General features: G+C 56.6%; 1 protein-coding gene across 1 annotated transcript in view; it reads left to right on the plus strand.

Moving 5' to 3' along the window:
* BANP (BTG3 associated nuclear protein) overlaps positions 1-19,824 on the plus strand; it is a 133,972-nt gene extending 114,148 nt beyond the window's left edge. Inside the window, exons 12-14 of the mRNA XM_011972408.1 lie at positions 12,916-12,981; positions 19,221-19,364; positions 19,726-19,824. Coding sequence (XP_011827798.1) covers positions 12,916-12,981; positions 19,221-19,364; positions 19,726-19,824 — 309 coding nt within the window. The remainder of the gene's footprint in view (positions 1-12,915; positions 12,982-19,220; positions 19,365-19,725) is intronic.
* The last annotated feature ends 3,319 nt before the right edge of the window (positions 19,825-23,143 follow it).

Here is a 23,143-nt window from a genome sequence, read left to right on the forward strand (position 1 = left end):
CAGAAAAAGTGTGACTTCTGAATAATTTTACATATCCTTTTGGTAGGATCCAAATGTGAGAAGTTTTTCTGAATAAGGTGGTTTTGGTGATTCTTTGGGTGTTCTGAGACTTTTCTGTCACCGTTGTTGAACCGTGTCTGCCTTTTCTGGTGGGCAGGCCTGCCGCGTTGTGGGGGTTTAGCGACTTCACACAGCTGGTGTGGGACGCTTCAATGTGGGGTGCAGGCCAGTACCCAAGAGCTTGCCTGGCGCGCCTGTTGCTGTGGGTGCCTCTGTGCAGGGCAGCTAATGGCTGTGTAAAGGACCCTTTTGCCCCAAGAATTATCTGCTGGAAGGCTACCAGAACAGCTGCTGACGAAAGGAAACCCGGGCGTTACTGCTGTACCGGGATTCCTGGCCTCTGGAGGAAGGATGGTGGCCTTCTCCAGGGGGATGCCCTGGAGACTCTTGGGGTCCCCTCCACACATTCACGTTGTCAGAATCCAGAAACAAGGAGTGGAAAACACCCCTCAGGTCGCTTTATGCTGATTCTGTTTAGGCCCCGGCTTTTCCCTCTTGCAAAATGCACGCACTCTGGCCCACGTTGTGTAAAATTGGAAGAATGTTCTTCACACCCTTCGTGTTGGCAGTGTTTGGGTCCTGATTCTTACATCCCAGAAGGGGAGTCGTGGCACTGTGCGAGACAATCTGACGTCTGACAAGTAAGAGAGATGGCGAGGGCGTCTGGGTGGGGTGGGGCGCCTGGGCAGCGGGGGCGTGCAGTGACTCGCGCTGGCCCTGTCCCCGCACCCTGGACGCCAGGGCGAGTGGTGCTGGCCGGATGCCCGCAGTGAGGAGGTGCGGGGCACGCAGGGAGCGCTTTCTGGACAGTTCGGTGCGGGGCAGCGAGTGGTCGCCTGTGTTCTGAGAAGCCAGGGCGCCGAGGCTTGGTGTGGGCCAGGGAGCCTGATTGAAGTCACACTCCTGTCCCCTTAAACTATGAAACGGCGGAGTTACACAGGGGAAGAAAGGGTTCAAGCGTAATATAATTTCCTACCTTTTTTTCACTCTGAGAGTGAACCGCTGCGTGGCTGTTATATTCATTGTGTATTTACGAGGAATCTTTCATCTAGAAGTTGTAGATGCAGGACTGTGCCGGTGCCTGGTTAAAACGTTAAAGCTGGTGCTAAGAGTGTGTTGAGATGCCTGAAAGAGAAGCTTATGTTTTTTGATTCACTGGCCTTTGGGAAACTGAAGGACAGCGCGAACAAAGATCCTTTTCTTCCTCAAACGGGAGCTTGTGATTTGTCGGGTTTCACGCGGGTGGCCCAAGGAGGACGGCAGGCAGGGCCGGGACGTGCTGATGTCAGGCGCCTTCGTCGACCGAGCTCCCCCTTGGGCCCTGTAAGGCCTTAGGTGTAGAAGTGTGGCTTGGTCCGCAGCAGGGCCCAGCTCCACGGCAGTGCTGTGGCTTCCTAAGTGACTCTAGCACAGGGGCCATTTCTGATCCACAGACCAGAGCCTCAGAGGGATTCCTCTTTACTCTGACCACTGGACGGGCTGTTTCCTCTCACATAGGCAGTACAGGGGAACTTGGCAAAGTTTTAATGAAACCCACCACCATCGTTGTTTCCATTTTCTCTAAGGAGTCGCAGCCCCAGATGAAACGTGTGTCCTGCCCGGGGTTTGCAGGGAGCCTGTGGTATCCGAGACCATGGGACTGGGAGGCTGTGATGAAGAAGCAGCTTGGACCCATGGCTGCTCTTGGCTGCATTGCATAATTAGCTCTGGACATAAAATATGCATCAAGGGTAGAAAAATAACCCAGGAATTATTTTCATGTGTAGACAATCTCTTATTTATAACGTTCAGGGCATTGTTTACGTTGACTCCCAAAGTGAGATCAACGAAAAGCCCATAAAGGGGCCCCTGCCGGCTTTTCCTTCTCCCTCCTGGTCGGCCCCTGAGCCGCTCTCCTGCTTTTGGCAGCTGCTCCTGCAGTGGTATCCCTCACGCCGGGTGTGGATCAGCGATGTTGCCTGGTCAGAACCCCTGTACCGCAGTGCTGAGGACCGTGCGCCTGCTGGTGGCAGAGCATGACCTTAAGAAGAGTAGGGATGCAGCTGAGGGAGGCAAGGCGGGTGTGACGAAGCCAGAAGCACAGAAACCTCAGGAGGCCACACCTGGTCCTCAGTAGGTTCTGAGAGTGAAGGAGACACAGCACCTGGGTTGTTGAGGAAGGGCTGCTGCTGTAGGGAGGAGAAAGCTGGGCTCCTGAAAAGTCTGCTTAGCAGGGGAACTGGTTGGCGAGTCTGAGTCTGGCTCCCGGGAAGATGTTCTGCTGGACCTGAGCTCCCAGCAGTGCCGCCAGGGTCGCTGGAGTACAGCCACAGGGAAACGTGAGTGATGAGCAGGTGGGCGGCCAGGAACAGAACAGAAGTGGAGTCACATTCCTTTCATCACACAAGCTGAAGTAGCAGGGTTTTGGCTAAATAATTCTCCTCGCTGTTTTACAGGGAAATATTTTTTGAAAGTCCAGTGAAGCTTTTGAAGTTTCTTAGAGACATGTGTCGCTCTCTTGCCATTCTTCCCCTTTTCCTAAGGTTTCTGTCCTGGACAGGGAACGGCTCTGGCTGCCACAGGCAGCGTGCGCGATGGGCTGGTCTGGGGGAAGCTGGGGAGAACTGCACTCGAAGCCTCTTCTGCTTTGTTCTCGCCAGCTCTCCAATCTTGGGCACATAAGTTAGCCCCATTAACGGGACTCCGTTTCCCCACTGGCAGAATTGGAGCTTTTTTGTTTGCTTGCTTGTTTGAGACAGAGTCTCGCTCTGTCACCCAGGCTGGAGTGCAGTAGCGTGATCTTGGCTCACTGCAACCTCCACCTCCCAGGTTCAAGTGACTCTCCTTCCTCAGCCTCCTGAGTAGTTGTGATTACAGGTGCCTGCCACCACACTTGGCTAATTTTTTTTTTTGGAGATGGAGTCTCGCTCTGTCACCTAGGCTGGAGTGCAGTGGCGCAATCTTGGCTCACTGCAGGCTCTGCCATTCTCCTGCTTTAGCCTCCTGAGTGTCTGGGACTACAGGTGCCCACCACCACGCCCAGCTAATTTCTTTGTATTTTTAGTAGAGATGGGGTTTCACCATGTTAGCCAGGATGGTCTTGATCTCCTGACCTCGTGATTTACCCACCTGAGCCTCCCAAAGTGCTGGGATTACAGGCGTGAGCCACTGCGCCCAGCCATGCCTGGCTAATTTTTGCATGTTTAGTAGAGACGGATTTTCACCACGTTGGCCAGGCTGGTCTCGAACTCCTAACCTCAAGTGATCCACCTGCCTCGGCCTCCCAAAGAGTTGGAATCACAGGCGTGAGCCACTGCACCTGGCCCCAAATTGGAGCTATTAATAACATCACAGGATAACCTCCATGCCAACCACCCAGCACCTGGGTCCTCCTAGCAAACCCACTGTGGTCCCTGCACCTGCTCATGTTAGGCTGAGCAGTGCATCCATAGGGCTGACAACTGAGCTGTTAGGATGTGATCGGAGACTGCAGCCGGTCGGTGGACTCTAGGCCTGGCACCCAGCAGGACACACACCAGAGGGCCGTGCTGTCCACGGTGGACTCTAGGCCTGGCACCCAGCAGGACACACACCAGAGGGCCGTGTTGTCCATGCAGGGCTGTGCCCTCCCGACTCACATGTCTAAGATTCCCTTTTACATGTGAGCACTTGCTCCCCACCTTCCCCAGGCTTCCACTATCAGGGCCTGTGTGGGGCAACTGCAGGTCTCCTTCACACCTGCCTTCAGGGTGCTGGGCCTCACCTGGGTGAGGCCCCGCAGGTCTCACACTGGCCCAAATGCTGGCCTTGCGATGTGGTCAGCAGCCCTAGCAGCCCCATGTTAACTCCCAAGGCTTTCCTCACCCAGCTCACGAGGTGCTCAGTGTGCTCACTTGGCAGAGGAGCCTGGCATGTTTGGGTCAGTGCTGGGACCGCATGGGAGTGGACGGCAGGGGTGAGAGCCCCAGGCCCGGTCCGCCCCGCTCTGAAGCCCTGCTCGGGGCCATGCTGCTGTCGATGTGTGACCCTGCCGAGCCCAGGGCCATGCTGCTGCAGGATGCGGGGCACGTGACTGTGCAGTCGGCGTCCTACTCTCTTTCCTGTCATCTGAAGACTGAGGAGGGGAGCGCTGCGCCCTCCCTGTGTCGATGCCCTCAGGGTCAGGCAGCAGGCGGTGGGTTTGTGGGCCACAGCGCGAGGAGAGCAGGGAAGGCCGGCCGACACTCTCCTTCCTGTCGAGGGAGGACGTGAGCCTCGCTCAGCCAGGGCCTGCGGGGCCAGGGCAGCGTCCGGGGTGTTTGTGGAGGGCAGCTCATGGCTGGCATCACCTGCAGGAATTCCCCTCACAGTTCTGTGTGGGACGAGAAAGCCAACGCCTTGGTTGCAGTATGAGTGATTACAGTCTTCACTACGGCATTTTACAAAATAAGCTCAGTTCAGATGTGTCCGTGCGTGACTACTTTAGCTTGAGCTCTCTCTGGACCGTGGCCGTTTCTGACTGGAATCACCATGATGAAGTCTGCTCCCCACCCCGTCTTTCTCATGGAGAGTTCCTTTTGGTTTCTTGTTTTTCATGCAAGTGTAAGAAAGTAATGGCTTGAAAGCAGCACCATCCGGACGCAGGTCACGGGCGCAGCCACTTCCCCGCCGGCTCCTCCCAGAGGCGCCTGCTCTTGGCTGAGCTGTCATTGTTGCTGCTTAGGTGTTTTTCACGTGGAGAAAGTTTGGAGAAATATTTTTAACCTGAAAAACATTTGCAGGGGTTTCTGACTCTTGGTATTGATTTGATAATGGCCACTTGCTGACCTCAAAATTACTTGCCAAGAACAAACTGAGTAAAGATGAGCAATTGTCACATTTAAACCAAGCTTTTCTTTCCCAACGTGAGTGTCTGAAGACACCACATGGAATTCTAACAGGAAGGGAGGCCAGCGCTCTCCGCCTGCAGGGCTGAGGATGCAGCTTGGGGTTTCTGCGGAAAACGGGAGGTGGTGCGTTAAACCCGCTGCAGAGCCTGGACACCTCCCTGGAGATTGGCCTGTGAGATTCTCGCAGGTAGCCATGACTGCAGCCGGGAGAACCACGTCATCCAAAACCGAGCGCTCCCACAGGTGCATGAGCACAGGAGCCCTGGCAGGAAGAGGAAGGGGAAGGGGAAGGGGTCATGGGCCCACATGTATTTTCTCAGCCAGCCCTGGGGCGCTGTGCATACCTATGGTAGGGCCTCTGTCTGTGTCTCCTCCACACCCGGGGCCTGGGGAGCAGCTTAGACCCCAGGCAGGCACTCGGTGAGATGCCAGAGGGAGCCCCTCACTGTGGGGCAGAAGGCTCTGCCTGGCTTCCCTGCCGAGTCCTGTGAGAGGAGAGGTTTATCAGCCACACGTGTGACATGCGTCCTTGGGCAGCCAGAGTTCTGATGGTTCCAGGAGAACCGACGTGAATCCTGCTCTGTCGGGCCATGAGGATGGCGCGGTCCTGGGGCCCTTTGTACACGCAGTGTTGATCACATGCTGCTCCCACGGTGCATCACCTGCAGGCCTCAAGGTTGCTGAGATGCTGGGGTGGAGCACCTTCCTGTGCGTGCAGAAAGGGGATTTAGGCCTGAAAACATTTTTGGCTATTCAGTTTCCATGTGTCTCTCACCGTAGCTCTTGCCTAAATGTGGCGTTTTCTGGGATTTTGCCTCAGATAGAGAGGGTGCCCCGAGGCTACGCTCCTTCCCAGAGGGTGGGTTGGGGCCCAAACCTCAGAGCTGCCCTTGCCTGTGCTGAGTTGGGTGAACGCCACAGCCCCTTGCATGTAAGGGACGGATGTCTCAGTCCTCCACAGCTGGGTCAGGCTACTTAGCAGTCCTTCTGAAGAAAGGGCAGGTTCTTCTGAGTTGGAAATTGGAGTTTGGCTTTTGATTGTTTGTTTTTCGAGACAGAGTCTCTCTCTGTCACCCAGGCCAGTGGCACAATCTAGGCTCACTGCAACCTCCGCCTCCCAGGTTTAAGCGATTCTCCTGCCTCGTCCTCCGAGTAGCTGGGATCACAGGCACACACCACCATGCCCGGCTAATTTTTGTCTTTTTTTTTTTTTTTTTTAGTAGAGACGGGGTGTTGCCATGTTGGCCAGGCTGGTCTCGAAATCCTGACCTCCAGTGATTTGCCAGCCTTGGCCTCCCAAAGTGCGGGGATTACAGGCGTGAGTCACCATGCCTTTTTAAGTTTGGCTTTTTAAGCTATCTGTGCTCGTTGTTTCTGAATGTTAGCAGCTCTTCTATTAGGATCCATGGCAGCGTCAAGCTGCCACAGCTGTGCTTCCCGTAGACCTGCACCCGCCCTGCAAGGGAGGAGTGGGAGAGGGTGTCTAGAGGCAGCTGGGAGGTCTTCAGATCCCCCTTTATGAGGGCAGGGGGCACTCCCCTCTGAGCTTGCTGCGGGGAGCCACACGTGGGAGGAGGGGGCCCTCAGGATGTTCTCAGGAAGCCATAGACCAGAAGCCTTGGCAACAGAAGACCAGGTGGCCAAGAGGCGTGGGGTTACCGCATTCCCGCTGAGGACCTGGAAGTGGGCAGACTGGGCCTGGGCTGTGAGCCCCACCCCAGGGCTTAGAAATGACAGAAGTCCATTCCCTCACAATTCCAGAAGCCCCATGTCAGGAGGTGTGGGTAGGGCCTGCTTCTGGAGGCTCTGTTGTAAGGGCGGGGCCGTGGGTGGGGCGGGGTAGGGTGGAGGAGGTGTATGAAGCTGTGGCGAGGGGGCACGCCCTTCCCAAGCAGTGCTTGCTGTTCTGGGCTTGAGGCCACACGGCTCCAATCTCTGCCCCTTCTCTGCTTCTCTGTGTTCAGATCTGCTTCTTCTTATAAGGCCCCTGTCACTGGGGTAGGGCCCACCTGAGCCCAGCGTGGCCTTACCGTAACTCACGTCTGCAGAGTCCGTTTTCAGTTAAGCCCAAGTTCACAGGTACCAGAAGTTCTTGAGAGTTGCTTTTCAAGGGACATGGTTCAGGCCACAGGACCCTCCCCACCCCCATACCATCTTCGGCAGAATGATGGCCGCTGCCTCGCCTCGGCCCCACGTTCCTGCAGGCGTGTGCTGAGCCCTGGCCCAACAACACAGATGAAGCTTTTTGCAGGAAGATGTGAGTTTGGTGAGGTTCTGGGTGCTTTGGGGCTTCCCGACAGAGACGTGTGCTACTCCTTGCGTCCCGTCCGGGCCCTACCAACCTCACTGTCAGACGTGACACACGCCAGGCCCCCTCCTCTGCTCCCTGTGTGAGACCGCACGGTCATGGACACCCCGCTGAATGCGCCTAGGTCAGGTGCACTTGAGACCTGCCGTTGGGGTGGAGTCACCTGGAGCCATAGCCTGGTGGGGAAGGCTCACATTCAGCCCCCAGACCTGCACACACTCACCCCAGGAGGGCTGAGGTTGGCACATGGCGGGGTTCTCTGTGTAGCGTGTGGTGAGACTGGCTTGGCCTAGCCGTCCGTCTCTGGGCCTTCCTCTGCAGATGGTGGGTGCTCAGACTTACCCAAGTGAGGGATGGTCTGCTGCGGCCGAAGGTGCTGACGTGTGAGCGGCTCGTGTGAGAAGTGTACAGAGGTGCTGTTAGCCACCAGTGCATAGCGACCACCTGTCGGCACAAGTGGCGAGGCCGTGTTTCTAAGCATAACACAGTTTGAAGTGTGTGCAGAGACCACCATGCATTGCCCTCCGGGCAGAGCCCACCTGACGAGGCGTCTCTCTGGGTCTCCCCAGCCTAGCCTGGTCTGGCCTGCTTGTCATTCCTCCACTCGGATGGGCAGTGTGGGGCTGAGATTGGGAAGGCTGGCCCACCCTCTGTTTAAAAGCCGCGTTTTTCCATCACAATTAGGAGGGAGAGCAGCTGACATTGGACACGCGAACGGTCCTGTGCGGAGGCTTCCGACTGAAGTGAGCTTAGCGGGAACGCTGGGTCACGTGTTTTTAGAAGTTCGTTCTTTTGCCCTATCACAGTGGCTTCAAACGTATTTTTTGTGCCGTACAGTAAGTTTTCCAAGTTAAAGAAATGACCAGAGCCACGAGAACGGTGCCATCTGGAGGGTGCGTGGAGGCACGCGGAGGTGGCCCCTTTCTGCGGGGACGGAGAGGTTCTTCTCACCGTCAGCTCTGGGCTGGCCTCTCAGCCCTCGAGATGTGAAATTGGATGGCAGCCCGGCCGGGCTCGCTGACCTGCCCCTCTCCCTTTCCTGGGGACGCCTGAGCAACACCATGGCGATGGGAGGCTTGTGCACGCGTCATGCAGATACATCCTTACTTTCTTCCCACTCTTCCTCATCTCCTGCCCACCCACCCTCCCTCTCACCATCCAGAAGCCAGAGACCTGTGGTCCATGGGGAGTGCCACAGGCCTCGGGGTTGACTTTGGTTGTGTTCTTAGTGTCCCCCACCCTGCCCCAGTCAGTCAGAAGACCCCAAGACACACACATGGTTAAGGTCACTCCCAGGAGCGCCGCCCTGCTGGAAGGTTGGGGTGGGTGGCACCCGCAGGCCTCCACTCCCCTTCCTTTGAGTTTTTAGCCTTTGTTTTGCCTTCTACCAAGGCTGTGCTTGAGGTTCATGCTGAACCGCTGGAGCCAGCTGCGGAGCACCGTGGAGACTGCCGTGCGTGGGGGCTGCTGTGCCCAGTAGGGACTGCCGTGCGTGGGGACTGCCGTGTGTGGGGACTGCCGTGCGTGGGGACTGCCGTGTGTGGGGGCTGCTGTGCCCAGTGGGGACTGCCGTGCGTGGGGACTGCCGTGTGTGGGGACTGCTGTGTGTGCCGCTTGCCAGGAGGCACCTTTGTGTGACTGTGGGGTCCCCTGGGGCATGTTGCCATCGCTCCGAGCTGTAAATCTGGCTTATAGCTGTTAGCCTGTTAGCTTTGAAACTTAGCCTTTTTGGCCCGAAGGATGATTTTCTCAAACGCTGGATCAGCTGACTTAAACCCTGAGGTCTGCAAGAAGCCTCTGTGTGCTGTTTCTTGTTCTGGAGGAGGAACGGGTGTCTGCGTTTGCCTGCGCTGGCCTGCCGTGTGTGCTGTTTCTGACCATCCACTAATGGGGGATTTGGTTTGTGAAAAGCATTAGAAGTGGAATTTAAGGACACGTATTAGTATTCCCATCAGTGGGTTTAAAGGCTTAAGAATGATGATGTGGCCTTTTGGCATTTGCTGTAGGGACATAGGAGAAAGATTTTAGGCCAGTTGGGGGCATCACTGGGATGAGCCTCTTTCTCTGAGCACCTCGGTTGTTTTTGTCTTTTCTTTTTCTTTTTCTTTTTTTTTTTTTTTGAGACAGAATTTTTGCTCTTGTTGCCCAGGCTGGAGTGCAATGGCGCGATCTCAGCTCACTGCCACCTCTGCCTCCCGGGTTCAAGCAATTGTCCTGCCTCAGCCTCCGTAGTAGCTGGGATTACAGACACGTGCCTCCACGCCTGGCTGATTTTGTATTTTTAGTAGAGATGGGGTTTCTCCATGTTGGTCAGGCTGGTCTCGAACTCCCAACCTCAGGGGATCCACCCACCTCGGCCTCCCAAAGTGCTGGGATTACAGGCATGAGCCACCGCGCCCGGCCTGAGCACCTCATTTTTCTAGTATGAGGAAGCTACTTTTGAAATGAACATCTAGGTTTCCCTCATACCTTAACAAGTTGGATTCAAAGCTGAATGACAAACACAAAGGTCTTCCTGGCTTTTCCAGCACCCCTGTGGATTAGCGGTTTCATCCTTGTTTCTGTCCACACACTTCAGCAGTGTTCACAGTGGATCCTTTCAGCGCATGGGGGGTGGGGCTCTTTGGTTTGGTTTGCGTTGCGCCTGAGTGGAGTCTTGGTTAGATTCAGGATTTTGTATCTGAATGGTACTGAGAAGTCCTTGGGCTTCTTGCATTAACCTTAGAGTTACACCAGTTTAGCATGATCTCAGTTACGTATTACACAGAATTTCTGCATTCTCAGTAGATAGAGGAAACCAGATGTGTGTGCTCAAAATGCAGTGCTTTTAGGCCGGGATTCCCTCAGTCGGCTGCTCCCATTCCTACCTTCTGCCACTTTCTTTTATCTGAAAACAGCTGGCTCGGTTTCGGAAATGTTCAGGGGAATACCCTCTGAATGGAGCTGGGAAAGTAGCACGTGTCTCCAGCCCTGTCCCCAAGCCTCCCTCGAGATGATGAGGTGCTGTCCTTTGGGAAGTCCGCTTGAAGTTCAGCCGCAGGCCGGCGTCACTGGAGCCTGGGAGCCAGGACACTGTCCGTTCCCGTGAGCGGTTTCTGCATTCCAGAGCCGGTTCGGAAATGCCTCAGACCGGGGCCGGGCTCCAGACATAAAGCCGGCAGGGAGAGGGAAGAAAGCATTGAATGTTCATTGTTGGGCACCAAGTGGGAATTCAGCCCAGCTTGCTCTACCCCTGAAGGCCTGCATCAGACTTGGGGTTCCTTTCGTCGCGGGGCTCCGTCCTCCCAGCAGCAGGATCGACTGCGCGGATCCAGGGCACTTATCTTGGGGTGTGCAGCATTCTGCGGGGACCCTGGCACGACCTCATTTTGCTGCTTCGCATTTAAGATCTGACCCCTGAGTTTTACTCTTTACCAATTTAAAATCAAGTCCAAATCAACAGATTGTATCTCAGCCTCCCATGTGTTTTAAGAGGCTGCGCAGTGCATGGAGGTGCCCTCAGCCTGCTGCAGCGCAGCCACACGGAGGGCACACCGCCGCCTTCTGCATGACTGTTCTCAGGGTGCGCCGTGCCTTCATTTCTGCGCGTTTCACGGCACTGCCCTTCAGTATCTGCCCCTGACCCCGGTTCCCTTGTTTCCAGGCCCAGTGCCTCGGCTCTCACCTCTTGGCCCTCCCCCACTCGACATGGACGCTTTCTGCCCTGGCCTGGGCGCTGGTCCCGGAAGGAGGAGTTGTGTTGTCGTGGTCCTCCCTGCCCTCCCCCATGGCCCGGCTTGGCGTCCTTGCTTAGTTAATAGGAATTCAGTGTTTCATTATGAAATCCACATATGGCAAAAATACGAAACAATCCACCAGGTCCATAGAGAAAGTGAGTCCCCTCCCAGCCAGGACCCTCAGCCCCTCGGTGGGGTGACCGCTGGTCATTTCTCATCTCGCCTTCTGTGCACAAGCTCCTGTGTTGGTTTTGTAATCACTTTACGTTTTAAAAGATCCCTTGATAGATGAGTTTAAGATCAGATCACAGCTCTTCTTAATGAGACTTGGGAAACCGTGTTGCTGGTTTCCAAGACAGTTCTGCCGTCCTCTGGCTGTGGAAGGCACGTCATGGCATCCTGACAGTGATGATGTTCCTGCCAGCATTGCCAGCGACATGACTTTTCACACGATCTATGCAGCTCATTACACTGGAAGAATTACAGTGTCAGAAACCTCAGAATCTAACTTTGCAGCTTTACAATAACAATGAAGGTAGGCATACCCAAGTGGTAAATGGAAATAAAAGTAGAAAATGTTCTCAACTGGGAATGCATTTGAAAAGTCGTGACTTTCAAATGTTTCTATGTTGATTTTGTCTTGATAAGTTTTTCAGAAATGAGCGAAACACTTAATGTACGTGTAAGATTTGAAGAAAGAGGCACTGAGGCTTTTGTGAGGAACAAAGGCGTAGACCTTGTTGCTGCCCTGGAACTCGTGTTCTTGGGGGGGCCAACCACAAGCAGGCACTGGCACTGGGGGACCAGGGTCGGGGTCTCTCTTCAGAGGCAACAGAGCGCGAGGCTGGGGCAGGAGGTATCGGGGGCTTGAGAGGTGCAGGGGAGCAGGGGGAGAGTGGAGGGGGTGGACAGCGAGGTGGTGGATGGTGAGGCAGGTGTGTGTCCACAGCGGGGCCTGCCTCCATGGCAGCGCTCCCACCGCCCTGTGCGTCCATTGCACCCTTCTTGCTCTGTGGTTACCTGTGGTCAGGGACAGTGGCTTCATCTCCCTTAGCACCCTTGGAAGCAGTGGTGGCATCATGGAACTGGGAGAGTGGCTTTTGTTTGGAGGAGAGATGTGCCCATTCACTTAGGGTTCAGGAAGTGAGTGGGCCTTGAATGAGTAAAACAGCTCACCTGCCTCCCGTGGACAGATGCTCGTAGGAAGCAGCCAGGTGTCCAGGCCAGAACTGGGTTGGCCATGTGTCCCCTTGACTTTCCTCCACTCGGGTTTGCCGAGGAGAGGGCATCGCCAGACTGGGTGCCTGTGTGGTACCACGTGGCACTCACTGAGGAGGCCTGGGGACCCCTCCTGGACATGCCTTCCTCCCTTAAAAAACAATGATGCTTTTTCCAGACACAGAGACTCCCGTGGAGGCCCCCATGGCTGGCAGTGCTAGATGGGAGCCTGGTACCTGCATGCGGGTGGGGATGCTGCCTCTCTTGCCCCCAGGGCACTCCTCCGGCTGGGACAGGAGACAGCCAGGACCCCACCTTCAGCTTCTGAGGGCCATGGCCCTCAGGCTATTAGGAGGCCCTGGGAAGCAGCTAGAGCCCAGTGGCCACCAGGGGAACACGAGTCAGAGGACGGTTCATTTTTTTTCTCCTCCAGTTTTTGTTTTGGCTTTTAAAAACTCCTACGGTGCAAACTCTTTCTAATGGAAAAGAGTGGTTGCTCTCCTTGCAGCTGCCAGCCCGCCCTGAAGGCACAGACTGCTAGGCCTTTTGTTTCTGTTGTTTTTGCTGTTTGGGAATTTGATGTTTTAATAAAGAGCCCTTTGGGGACCTGGCTGGAGGCTCCTGTGGCTGCCGTAACAGACGACCGCAGACCCCATGGCTTTACCGGAGGGCAGAAGCCCATCCTGGGTCTCAGTGGGCTGAAAGCAAGGCAGGGTTGGTCCTTCTGGAGGCTCCAGGGGAAAATTCGTTTTCTTGCCTTTTCCAGCTTCTAGAGGCCACCCGCATCCCCTGCCTCCTGGCCCCATCCGTCTTCAAAGCCAGCAGTGGCCAGGTGAGTCCTTTGTACATCCCATCTCCCCCACCCTCTGCGGCTGGGAGGAGCCTCTGCTTTTAAAGACCCCCGTGATGACACTGGGCCCACCTGGCCATCCAGGGTCATCTCACCATGTGAGGGTGATCAGTTGAGCCACATCTGTGAGGTCCCTTTGCCCATGTAAAGTCATACCACAGGGCCCAGGGATTGGGACCTGGGTGTCTTTGTGGGGTGGGTAGCTCTACCTAGCACAGCCAGCTGGGGTGAGATGCGCTTGCAGGTGCTTTCTGAAGACATGACAGGAACTGGGGGGAAGGATTTCTCGCCATCTTTTGTTCAGAAAATTGGTAGCACCGTGGCGATGGTTCCCTCAGACTGAACTGGTCAACCTAGGAGGGAGGAGAACAGGGACCGGCTTTGCTTTTGTTTTTATTCAGGAGAACTGGGCTGGTGGGCAGGACCAGCTTGCATGCTTGCTCAGCTAGAGCACAGACAAAGCGAGGTATGGAAGGGCGCCCCAGTCCCGGGAAGCCCGCAGGATCCCAGCCCCACAGTGTCGCCAGCGGAGCAGCTCCGCTCTGGGAGGACCCCCCGCCATGCTTGCCTTCTACCTCCTTCCTGTCCCTCCTGGGTCCACTGCCCAACTTAGGGTTCTTGGTGGGGACGGGAGCGGGAGAGGGTGTACACCTGCGCCTGCGACTTCTGCACGCCTGGGACAGCGTCCGAGCAGCCTCCGCCGTCCCGCTACTGCAGCAGGTGCAGGGCGAGCTGTGACCATGCGAGGTGGCCTTGGGGCAGACGGGGCTTCTTCCAGACACATTCCTTAGAGCACCGAGGACTCAAAAGAGCCTTTCCTCACGAAAGGGCCCCCTGCCGGGGGGTCCCTCAGAGTACACAGCTTTTAGACTCTTGAGATAAGGTTCACGAATGTGGAACTGAACTGCCCAATACATGTATTAACGAGAAGTAAATGTCCAGGGAACATTCCTCACCCCCAAGGCTGACATTACCAACGGGCAGTAATTTTCCTTTGAGTGAAACTTGGGAGTTTGGTGTCATTTCTCTCTGTGGCACTGGTTCTGCCTTGTGGATTGCTGGGCGCTGCGGGCCTGGCTGCCTGGTGAAGGGCCTCGGCCATGCCCACAGCCAGGAGGCGCTCAAAGGAACCCAGCTTGGACTCGGTCTCTGACACTGGCCTCTGTTCCCAAAAACAAGTGCCTCCTGCTCCTTTTTCCTAAAATTCTGTTTATTTTCAGCTGAGCTGCGTTCACGTAAACTAAAACCACATTGCCAGGAAAAATGTAGTTTTGAGGCAGAAATGAGAAGATCCTACTCCATAAATCAAGGATGAAACTAGAAATTTCTGTTGATAGATTCTTGAAAAACTCAAAACATTGAATCATTTTGTTCAGTTTTTTTCCCCCCCCAAAGGTGCCAAACCTTGCCTACGTTGCCTGTGTGTGTCTTTGCCATTAGCCTTCAAAACGCGGCTCCCAGTGGTGCTGGTGCTTCCTCTTACTCCCTTGGGAGACTTGAGGGTCTTCCAGGGCGGAGGGGAGGCAGCGGTGCTGTCAGTGGCTGTGCGAGGCTGGGTGACTCTGCCCGGCAGAGGTCAGAGCCGTCGGCTGGGGCACGTTGCCACAGCGACCTAGACATTTTTGGATGGAGGTACCAGGCAAATTTTTTGCTGAGTTTTGTACTTGCCTGGAAACCCAGTTATAGGAATGCACACTCACTTTTTTATTAATTGGTGTTGGACACAGCACGTGGCAGGGTCCTAGGGCCTAGGTGTGTGGGGGAAGCTGAGACCGCTGACCTTTAACCCTTTGCAGCTCTGTGCTGCCTGCCACTCAGTGTGTTCTTTGCTTTGATGCCAGTGGAGTGGCCAACTGGCCTGGGTGGCTGGTCTCATGGGGCCGAGGGGGCCAGAGTCGCTGGGCTGGGTGTGGGGCGTCACAGCTGTTTGGCCTCTCAGCCCCCGGCCAATGTCGCCCAGGTGTCTTGCCCAATGCTGGGTGGTTCCCACCTACACCACATCTGCGCCGGGGCCTCCCTCAGGGAGGTGACTCGAGCTGGACCCAGGCTGTGACCCTGTGCCCTGCTGCGTGCTGCCCCCGCCCCCCCCCCCCAGCCAAAGGCGGGACCCAGGGTCTGTGTCCTGAGGGGCTCTAGGCCAGCCCCACCTCACCTGTTGCACTGCCACTGCTCAAACCCGATTTGAGATAACTTTGTGGGTATTTTATGCCAGAGTTTCAGAGTCCTATATTTCCTTGGCACTATTTCCAAATCTAAGGGGTCAGCTGCTGCTGCTCCCATTCAGAGCTGCTCCCCAGTGCCCGCCCCTCCCTGCGCCTCACAGCGCTCACCCTGCCGTGCTCCAGCCATCCCTGCTCTGGACAGCCAGCTGCCCCAGTCCTGGTCCTCCGCCCTGTCACTGACCTCGCCCTGCTCCACCCCAGGGGAAACCCCAGGTCTCCACCCAACCTGTCAAACTCCCCACTCCGTCCTTCCTGCCTGGTTACACCCTGAGATGAGGGGACCCTGGCAGTGTTCCCAGCTGAACCTTGCTTTCCCACAGTTACACGTCGCTCGAGGCCTCCCTGTAGCATCCAATGTGTCAGTACCCCCTCCATCCCCAACAGACGTGCCCTCCCCCCATTGTCTGCCTGCTTGTCGTCAGTCCGTGACACGCCACATATGTGATGAGGAGGTGCTTGGAGTGGCACCGTTCTGCGTGTGGCCATGCACTTCGTTTCCGTTTTCACGTGTGGTTTAGAGCTGGGTGTCCGACAGAGGTGCCCGAAGTGGAAAGCGTCGTGCACTCGGCCCACCTGTGGCCCCTGCAGAGCTCCGGCTGTGGCACAGGCTCCCAAGAGCCGGGGATGGAGGAGGCGCGGGTTTGCCGTGTGCTCCTTTGCTGCTTGCCCAAGGCTTGGCTTTCCTGGTGGTCACCTGGTTGGCGTGAACCTTGAGCTTGCGCTAGGGTCCCCCTGCTGTCGTGGAGGGCAGGCAGGTGGGTGGATGCTTGGGAGTTACCAGTCAAGTCCCTGCGCCGGGCAGACCGTTTCCTGCAGGTCAGGAGTTTTCAAGGCCTCAGCCTGGTAGGAATAGTTGAGAAACACTGGTTCAGGCAGCTTGCTTTATTCACAGCCCTGAGACACCTCTGGGACAGCCCCTGAGGATATTTTTTCCGGAACTTTCTCGGGGCCTGTGCTGTGATGAGTGGGAAATGCAGTTTGGCAGGTCCTCACAGAAGAGCCCACCAGTGCGGATGCTGGCTGCCTCCTCCAGTGGGCACCAGCCCAGGTCTGGGGCAGGAACGTGGGTGGCTGCAGATCCATGCAGGACAGAGCGACTGCCTCAGTGCATGGTGGAACTGAGTATAGAGCTCCTCCCCTGCCCCCTTTCCAAGTGCAGCCTTGCCCGGCCTATTCCCAGGCATCACTGAAAAGTTACTGGCGGGTTTGCACATCGGCAGGAACGTCTGCTCTCCCTTCCTTCCTCGGGAAGAAGTTCCTCTCTCCAGGGGCTCCACCTCCCTGGGCGCCCTCATCCCCAGCCTCATGGTCTGAGTCAGAGTCTCTGCGGCTGATAGGGACTTGCTCCCTCTCCTGCCCCTATCCCTGCACCCAGCCCAGCTGCGGCCCCAGGCCCAGATGCACGGCGCTCCAGTGGGCTTGCCCCATCCTGTGAAACAGAGTCCAGAAACCTCAGTGTGCTCGTCGTCAGGCTGGGTTCCGAATGGCGTGCTGTCGCTGTGGGACCTCGGGAACCCAGGTGCTTCTGTATGGCCTCTGCCCCCACCTGCTGTGTGATGGAAGTCCAGCCCCTAAACTGCCCCTACCCCTGCCCAGGTCTCACTTTCTCCTCTGTAAATGGCATCTGGACCCAAGGACCAGTAGCCCCTTTGTCAGTGTTCTGATGTCAATGCACGTACTTCACAATGCTCTGCTGTTTCTGTCCATCACCAAAAGACTAACGTTTGTTCCTTGGAAGACTACAGTTCACCCTTGAACAATGTGGGTTTGAACTATGAGGATCCACTTATACGTGGATTTTTTTTCAATAAAAATTATACTGAGCATGCCTGCCTCCTCTTCCACCTCCTCTCTCTCTCCTGCCTCTGCTGCCCTGAGACAGCAAGGCCATCCCCTCCTGTTCCTCCTCTTCCCCCCAGCCCCAGTCAGCACGCGGACAGTGAGGATGAAGGCCTGGGTGACAATTCACTTCTGCTTAATAAAGATCCGCTTCTGCTTAATGAAGAGCAACCGTATTTCCTCCTGCCTGTGCCTTTCTGAATACCACATTTTCCCTCACTTACTCTATTAGAGGAATACAGTAGATGGTACGCACCACAGCACATGAAATACCTGCTCACTGACTGCTCTCGGTAGGGCCACTGGTCAACGGGCTATTAGTAGTTAAGTTCTGGGGAGTCAGAGGCTGTACGTGACTTCAGCTGCACAAGGGGTCAGTGCCTCTAACCCCTGTGGTGCTGAAGGGCCAGCTGCACAATGAATGAATCCCCGGGACCGCGCCGGGCCCGCGTCCGACACCTGGACTCAGAGGCCTCTGCAGTAGGGGCCGTCGGGTAAAGAAACCCCACAGTCCAGCAGGACGTTCTGACTCTGGCCATATTCCTTCTAGTATAGCATCTGTTTCTGACTCTAGCCATATTCCTTCTAGTATAGCATCTGTTTGAGACAACAAAATCCCGAGGCAGAAGGTTGACGCTCCTTGGGTTCATTCTCATGGCTCGGCTGGTACCCCAAGGCTGATCCCCCAAGGCTGGTGTGCTCGCAGGTGGTGGCTGGCAGGGTTGCCAGGCTTGTCTGTAAAGGGACAGAGGGGATGGGTTTTCAGCTTTGGGGGGCACACCTGGTCTCGTCACAGCTGTTCAGCATGGCCCTTGGGTCATGACAGGCCAGCATGTGGCAGGCCTGCAGGCCTGTAGATGCCCACTGAAGATGGAGGTTCCTAGAATTGTCGTGTAGCACAAAATTTTTTTTGCATTTTTTTCTGTCATTAAAAATCATTTAAAAGCCATTCTCAGCTCACAGCTGTACAAAAGCAGCCAGCAGGTTTGATCTGGGCGCCATACTTTGCTAACCTCAGTGTAGAGTAAACTATACTTTGTGTCTTTAAAAGGCTTCTCTTCTAGCATTGCAGGTGAACTTTGCTTACAAACATAACTATTTTTAAAAGCACATGTAGGTGAAGTCTAGTCTTTAAAGCACTTGTAGGTGAAATCCCTGGTCTGGGGCTGTCTCTGCAGTGTGTTTGCAGGGGCCATGCTTGCTCTGTGCAGTGCTGCTGTCATCCAGGGCAGGTCCCGCGGGAGGCCCGCTGTGGCCAGGCTCCATGGGGTGGGGCGCCCTGGGACAGGGGCTGCTGTTCTTCCCAGGGCCACCAGTGAGACTCTCAGTGTGTAGAGTGCAGTTCTGTGTGGAAGTTGTGGGGTGCATCTCCTGGCCCTCCCATAGTGGGACGCAGCCTCAAGTGAAGACCCCACAGCCCATGTCGAGTGCCTCAGAGCTGGGGCCGCCCACCTGCCTGCCTGGGCCCTCTTGACCCCGGAGCTGCCTGCCTGGCTGTTGGAGCGCCTGGTGGATTGAGTGGGAAGTGGGTGTAGGTGCTCACAGGCGATGGGGTCACCAGAACCCACCCAGGGGCCCCTCACCTGTCCCCCATTCTCATCCCACACTCTGGGAGGCGGTAGAAGGTCGGGAGGGCCAGCGGGACTCTGCCACCAGGACTCACTTCTGCCCCTCTTGGAACTGGGCCTCGCTTTCCTGCGAGCTTCTCCTGAGTTCTCAGTGCCCACCTTTGCTCTCCCTGAGGCCTTGAGGTGACTCTGCCTTGGGAATGGGGAGGGTTTGGGTCTTAGCCTCCCTCATGGTGCTGGCTTGGGTATGAGCCCTGACTGGTGCTCTGGGAGCCTGTGCTCTTCATGGTTGCCGTTGGGATTTTTCCAGGAGGCCCTGTGGCATTGGCTTTTGCTCTCTCTGGAAGCTCTGCCTTGCTTTTTTTTCCCCCTTTTGTCCGCTCTGTAGGTGCTTGAGGGGGAGTTACAGATCCAGCAGAGGCTCAGTGACACTCTCCCTGGACCTGACGCGACCCAAGAGTGATGGGGAGACAGGATGTGCCACCGAGTCCTCGGTGTGGCCCTGAGGCAGTGTCCCTGCCGCTCAGGGTGTGCAGTCTGCGGAGCCGCGTGGGTTGTGGGCCATGCCACTGACGGGACTGTGTCTCTCCAGGTGCTGCAGGGTGCACAGCTGATCGCCGTGGCCTCCTCGGACCCCGCGGCGGCGGGCGTGGATGGATCGCCGCTCCAGGGCAGCGACATCCAGGTTCAGTACGTGCAGCTGGCGCCAGTGAGCGACCACACGGCCGGGGCGCAGGTGAGTCTGGGGCCCCACGCCGGGACACTGAAGTGATGGCACGGCCGCCTGCCGCTGCCACCGGACACACGTGGCCCCGGGGCTTTCTTGTGACTCCTCCCGTGCGGAGGGCATGTGATCGGACACGGATGCCCATCTGAGGGTTCCACGTCTCCCACGCACCATGAATGTGAAGGTGAGAAGGTAGATCCTGCCCCAGTTCTAAATTTCAACTGATTCTGGAGACTGTCCTGTGGAAATGTTTGTCAGTTCAGGGGCAGAAGTGAAGCTCTGCCCTGTGCTCCCTCCACGGAGCCCCTTCCTGTGGGCTGGGGAGCATGGGGGCCCTGTCAGCTCGAGAGCTCCCTGCCCCTTGTCAAAGGCCTCAGCTTGGGGCAGAGCCAGCGCCTTGGGCCATCATGACCCTGGCGTCCGCCGAAACAAGGTGCAGGTCTGCTGTGCTCTGCGGATGGCCTGCTAGGCTCCTGGCCAGCATCTCCAGACCTCGCAGGCGGAAGCGCCTGAGGGTGCGGCTGTGCTGACATCCCCAGGGTGGCCGAGGCCCAGACAGGAGCCCGTGGTGCCATGGGCTGTTCGCTCTGAACACAGGAGGCGGAAGGTGGCCCTGTGTCCCGGAGCAGGCTTGGTCCCGCAGCTTCCGTGCCGCCTGGTTTGGGAACATGCCCGACCGGGACCTTTTCCTTGTTCTACCTCCAGCTGGGTGGTTGACTGCTGCCCAGCCCTTTGGGAACATTCTGGCTGCTGTCTCTGGGTCTGTTCCTCTCCTTCCTGTGGACCCAGCACTGGTGATCCACCTGTGTCTTGATGCCATCCATCTTCAGTGCTTAGAATTAAAATCCTAGATGTCTGAGCAGCCTTTCCCTGCTCCCCGGGCGCTGCTGAGGGTGGGTGTGCCCGTCAGCCCTCGGGAGGAGCGGAGTCCTCCTCAGGAGGCGCTTGCTGAAGAATTGGGCTCAGTAGAGCCCACGCTTACCAGGGTGTGCAGGTCGCCCGGCTGGGCAGTTCTGCAGCCCCTCAGCCGCAGCAGCCACGCGACGGTGTCAGTGCTCACCTGACACTCACGTCTTCTTCACAGCACGGCAGCTGCGGGCCCAGAGTTTAAGGGCCCATGTCCTGTAGAAGGCCTGGCTCCTCCTCCAGCCTGAGCCTTCCTGCCGTGCCGATGGGCGCGGTGGTCCCCGCACAGGCATGCCCTGTACTCTGTGTCCATGGGTGTGGTGGCCCCCACACGGGCATGCCTTGTACTCTGCATGGTGTTTGGTTCTACACTGTCGCTGACCCCACTGGAGATGGGCTGGTAGCACATAAGGGTCATGGGCACAGAATGGGCAGGCGGGAGGTGGGGGGTGGGTGGGATGGTGAAGGCAAACTCGTTGAGCAGCGCTTATTTTATGTGGTGTGAACCTTGACCTGCCCGTGAAGAACAGTGAGGCGTGGTCAGCCCATGCTAGGACGCATGGCGGCCCCTTGTGCTGTTCCAGACAGGAGCGCTGCAGGCGGGCAGTTAGGTCCGCGCCTGGGAATCTAGATGTGGGGGCCATGCCTGAGAGCTTCTGCTGCATTATAAGTTTCTGGTCATTTCCAGATTTCACAATTGAAGAAACCTGTGTCCCATGGTTGGTGTTTACACCCCTAGCTTCCTGTAAGCTTTCTCTGTCACCATGCCCTCCCTGGCAGGCCCCAGGTGAATGATTTAATTAGGATCCATCGTAACAGCGAAGGAAGACAGTGTGCTTAACGGGCCGCTTTCCCTGCAGAAGACCCCAGTGTGGTTGGACTTGGTGGGGAGCAGGTTTGCCTATCTGAGGCCAGGCAGCTGCAGGGTGCGGTAGCTTGTCACCAATTGCACAGCTCTCTGCCTTACCATCTCAGCTTGTCCTCAGGCTAGCTCTGCCCCACTGGGAAGTGGACCGAAGGCCTTCATGGTGGCCCTGCAGGCGTGACTGCACCCAACAGAGACGGGTTTCTGGTTGAGCCTCCTTATCCACTGAAGCTCCCACCCCAGCAACGCTCGGGAATGGCCTGGCATCTTCCGTTGGTCAGAGCAGGGTCACACACATGAGCTAATTCTAGGAAAACCTGTGGCTCGGCTGTGAGGGCCTGGCTCTGAGAAGATGGGGTTCCCTTAGGAGGGAAGGCAGGTCGCTGGCCTGTGGGGGTGGCCAATCCTCAAAGTGGAGAGTGGGGCCTGTTCCCTGGAGCAGTGGATTGGAAGGGTAGGGGGGTGCTATTTGCAGGGAAGACACTTGTCTTAATGCAGGGTGGCCTGCGGGTGTCATAGGCTCCCTGAACCATCTGTAGCAGGGGCAGTGCCTCCACCAGCCTCTGCCTGGAACATGGGTCTGGCCACCATCCTTGGAGGGCAAGTGAGTCCCTCCCAGCCAGCCCAGACCTGTGCCCCACTGTCCTCACCCACCCTGGTCCCTAGCTGCCTTTCCAGCTGTCCGGGGGAAGGAGCGTTGCATCCCAGGCAGTGGCCCCCCCTACCCCAGCCTCCTGTGGCCTGCAGCCACCCACCCCAGGCCCTGGTGTGGTTCCTCCGTTCCAGCTCAGGTTCGCCCCTTCCCCAGGCCCTGGTGTGGTTCCTCCGTTCCAGCTCAGGCTCGCCCCTTCCCCAGGCCCTGGTGTGGTTCCTCCATTCCAGCTCAGGTTCGCCCCTTCCCCAGGCCCTGGTGTGGTTCCTCCGTTCCAGCTCAGGTTCACCCTTCCCATTAGGCCTTCCCAGCTGTGGCTGGGGTCTCAGGAGACAGTCCCTGCACTGACCCCTCATCCTACCCTGGAAGGCCCCTTCTCCATCCAGGAAACAGTATATCGAGTGTCATTTGACATTTGTCTTGAAAAAGCACAACCTAGACCAGGTGTGGTGTTTCATGTCTGTTATCCCAGTGCTTTGGGAGGCTGAGGCAGGGGCGTTGCTTGAGCCCAGGACTTCAAGATCAGCCTGGGCAATGTAGCGAGACCCCCATCTCTACAAAACGTAAAAAAATTAGCTGGGGCCAGGCACGGTGGCTCGTGCCTGTAATCCCAGCATTTTGGGAGGCTGAGGCAGGCCAATCACCTGAGGTCAGGAGTTCGAGACCAGCCTGCTCAACCTGGTGAAACCCCATCTCTACTAAAAATACAAAAATTAGCCAGGCATGGTGGCAGGTGCCTGTTATCCCAGCTGCTTGGGAGGCTGAGGCAGGAGAATCGCTTGAACCTGGGAGGCAGAGGTTGCAATGAGCCAAGATTGCACCACTGTACTCCAGCCTGGGTGACAGAGTGAGACTCCATCTCAAAAAAATTTAGCCGGGCGTGGTGGTGCGCACTGGTGGTCCCAGCTACTTGGGAGGCTGAGGTGGGAGGATCACTTGGGCCCATGAGGTCGAGGCAGCTGTGAGCTGTGTTTGCACCACTGCACTCCAGCCTGGGCAACAGAGCAAGACCCTATCTCTAAAAAATGAAGCAGGACCTTAACTATAGTAGAAGTCACCAGGTGTCTTCCTCTCGTGGGGTTGGCCGTGGGCTCGTGGCTTCTCCTGGCTCTTCCTTTGTGTGCCCTCCAGCTGAAGCTTCTGGGAGTGTGTGCACGGAAGCCCTAGAGTGGGCTCCTCCACCTGGGGCATGTTCCGTGTGGCTGAGCTGGAGGATGAGTGACTTATTCCAAGATTATATATTTTTCCTTTACTTTTTTTTTTTTTTTTTTTGAGACGGAGTCTGGCTCTGTCGCCCAGGCTGGAGTGCAGTGGCCGGATCTCAGCTCACTGCAAGCTCCGCCTCCCGGGTTTACGCCATTCTCC

The sequence above is a fragment of the Mandrillus leucophaeus genome, unplaced genomic scaffold (assembly GCF_000951045.1).
Source record: "Mandrillus leucophaeus isolate KB7577 unplaced genomic scaffold, Mleu.le_1.0 Scaffold10, whole genome shotgun sequence".
Classification (NCBI taxonomy): domain Eukaryota; kingdom Metazoa; phylum Chordata; class Mammalia; order Primates; family Cercopithecidae; genus Mandrillus; species Mandrillus leucophaeus.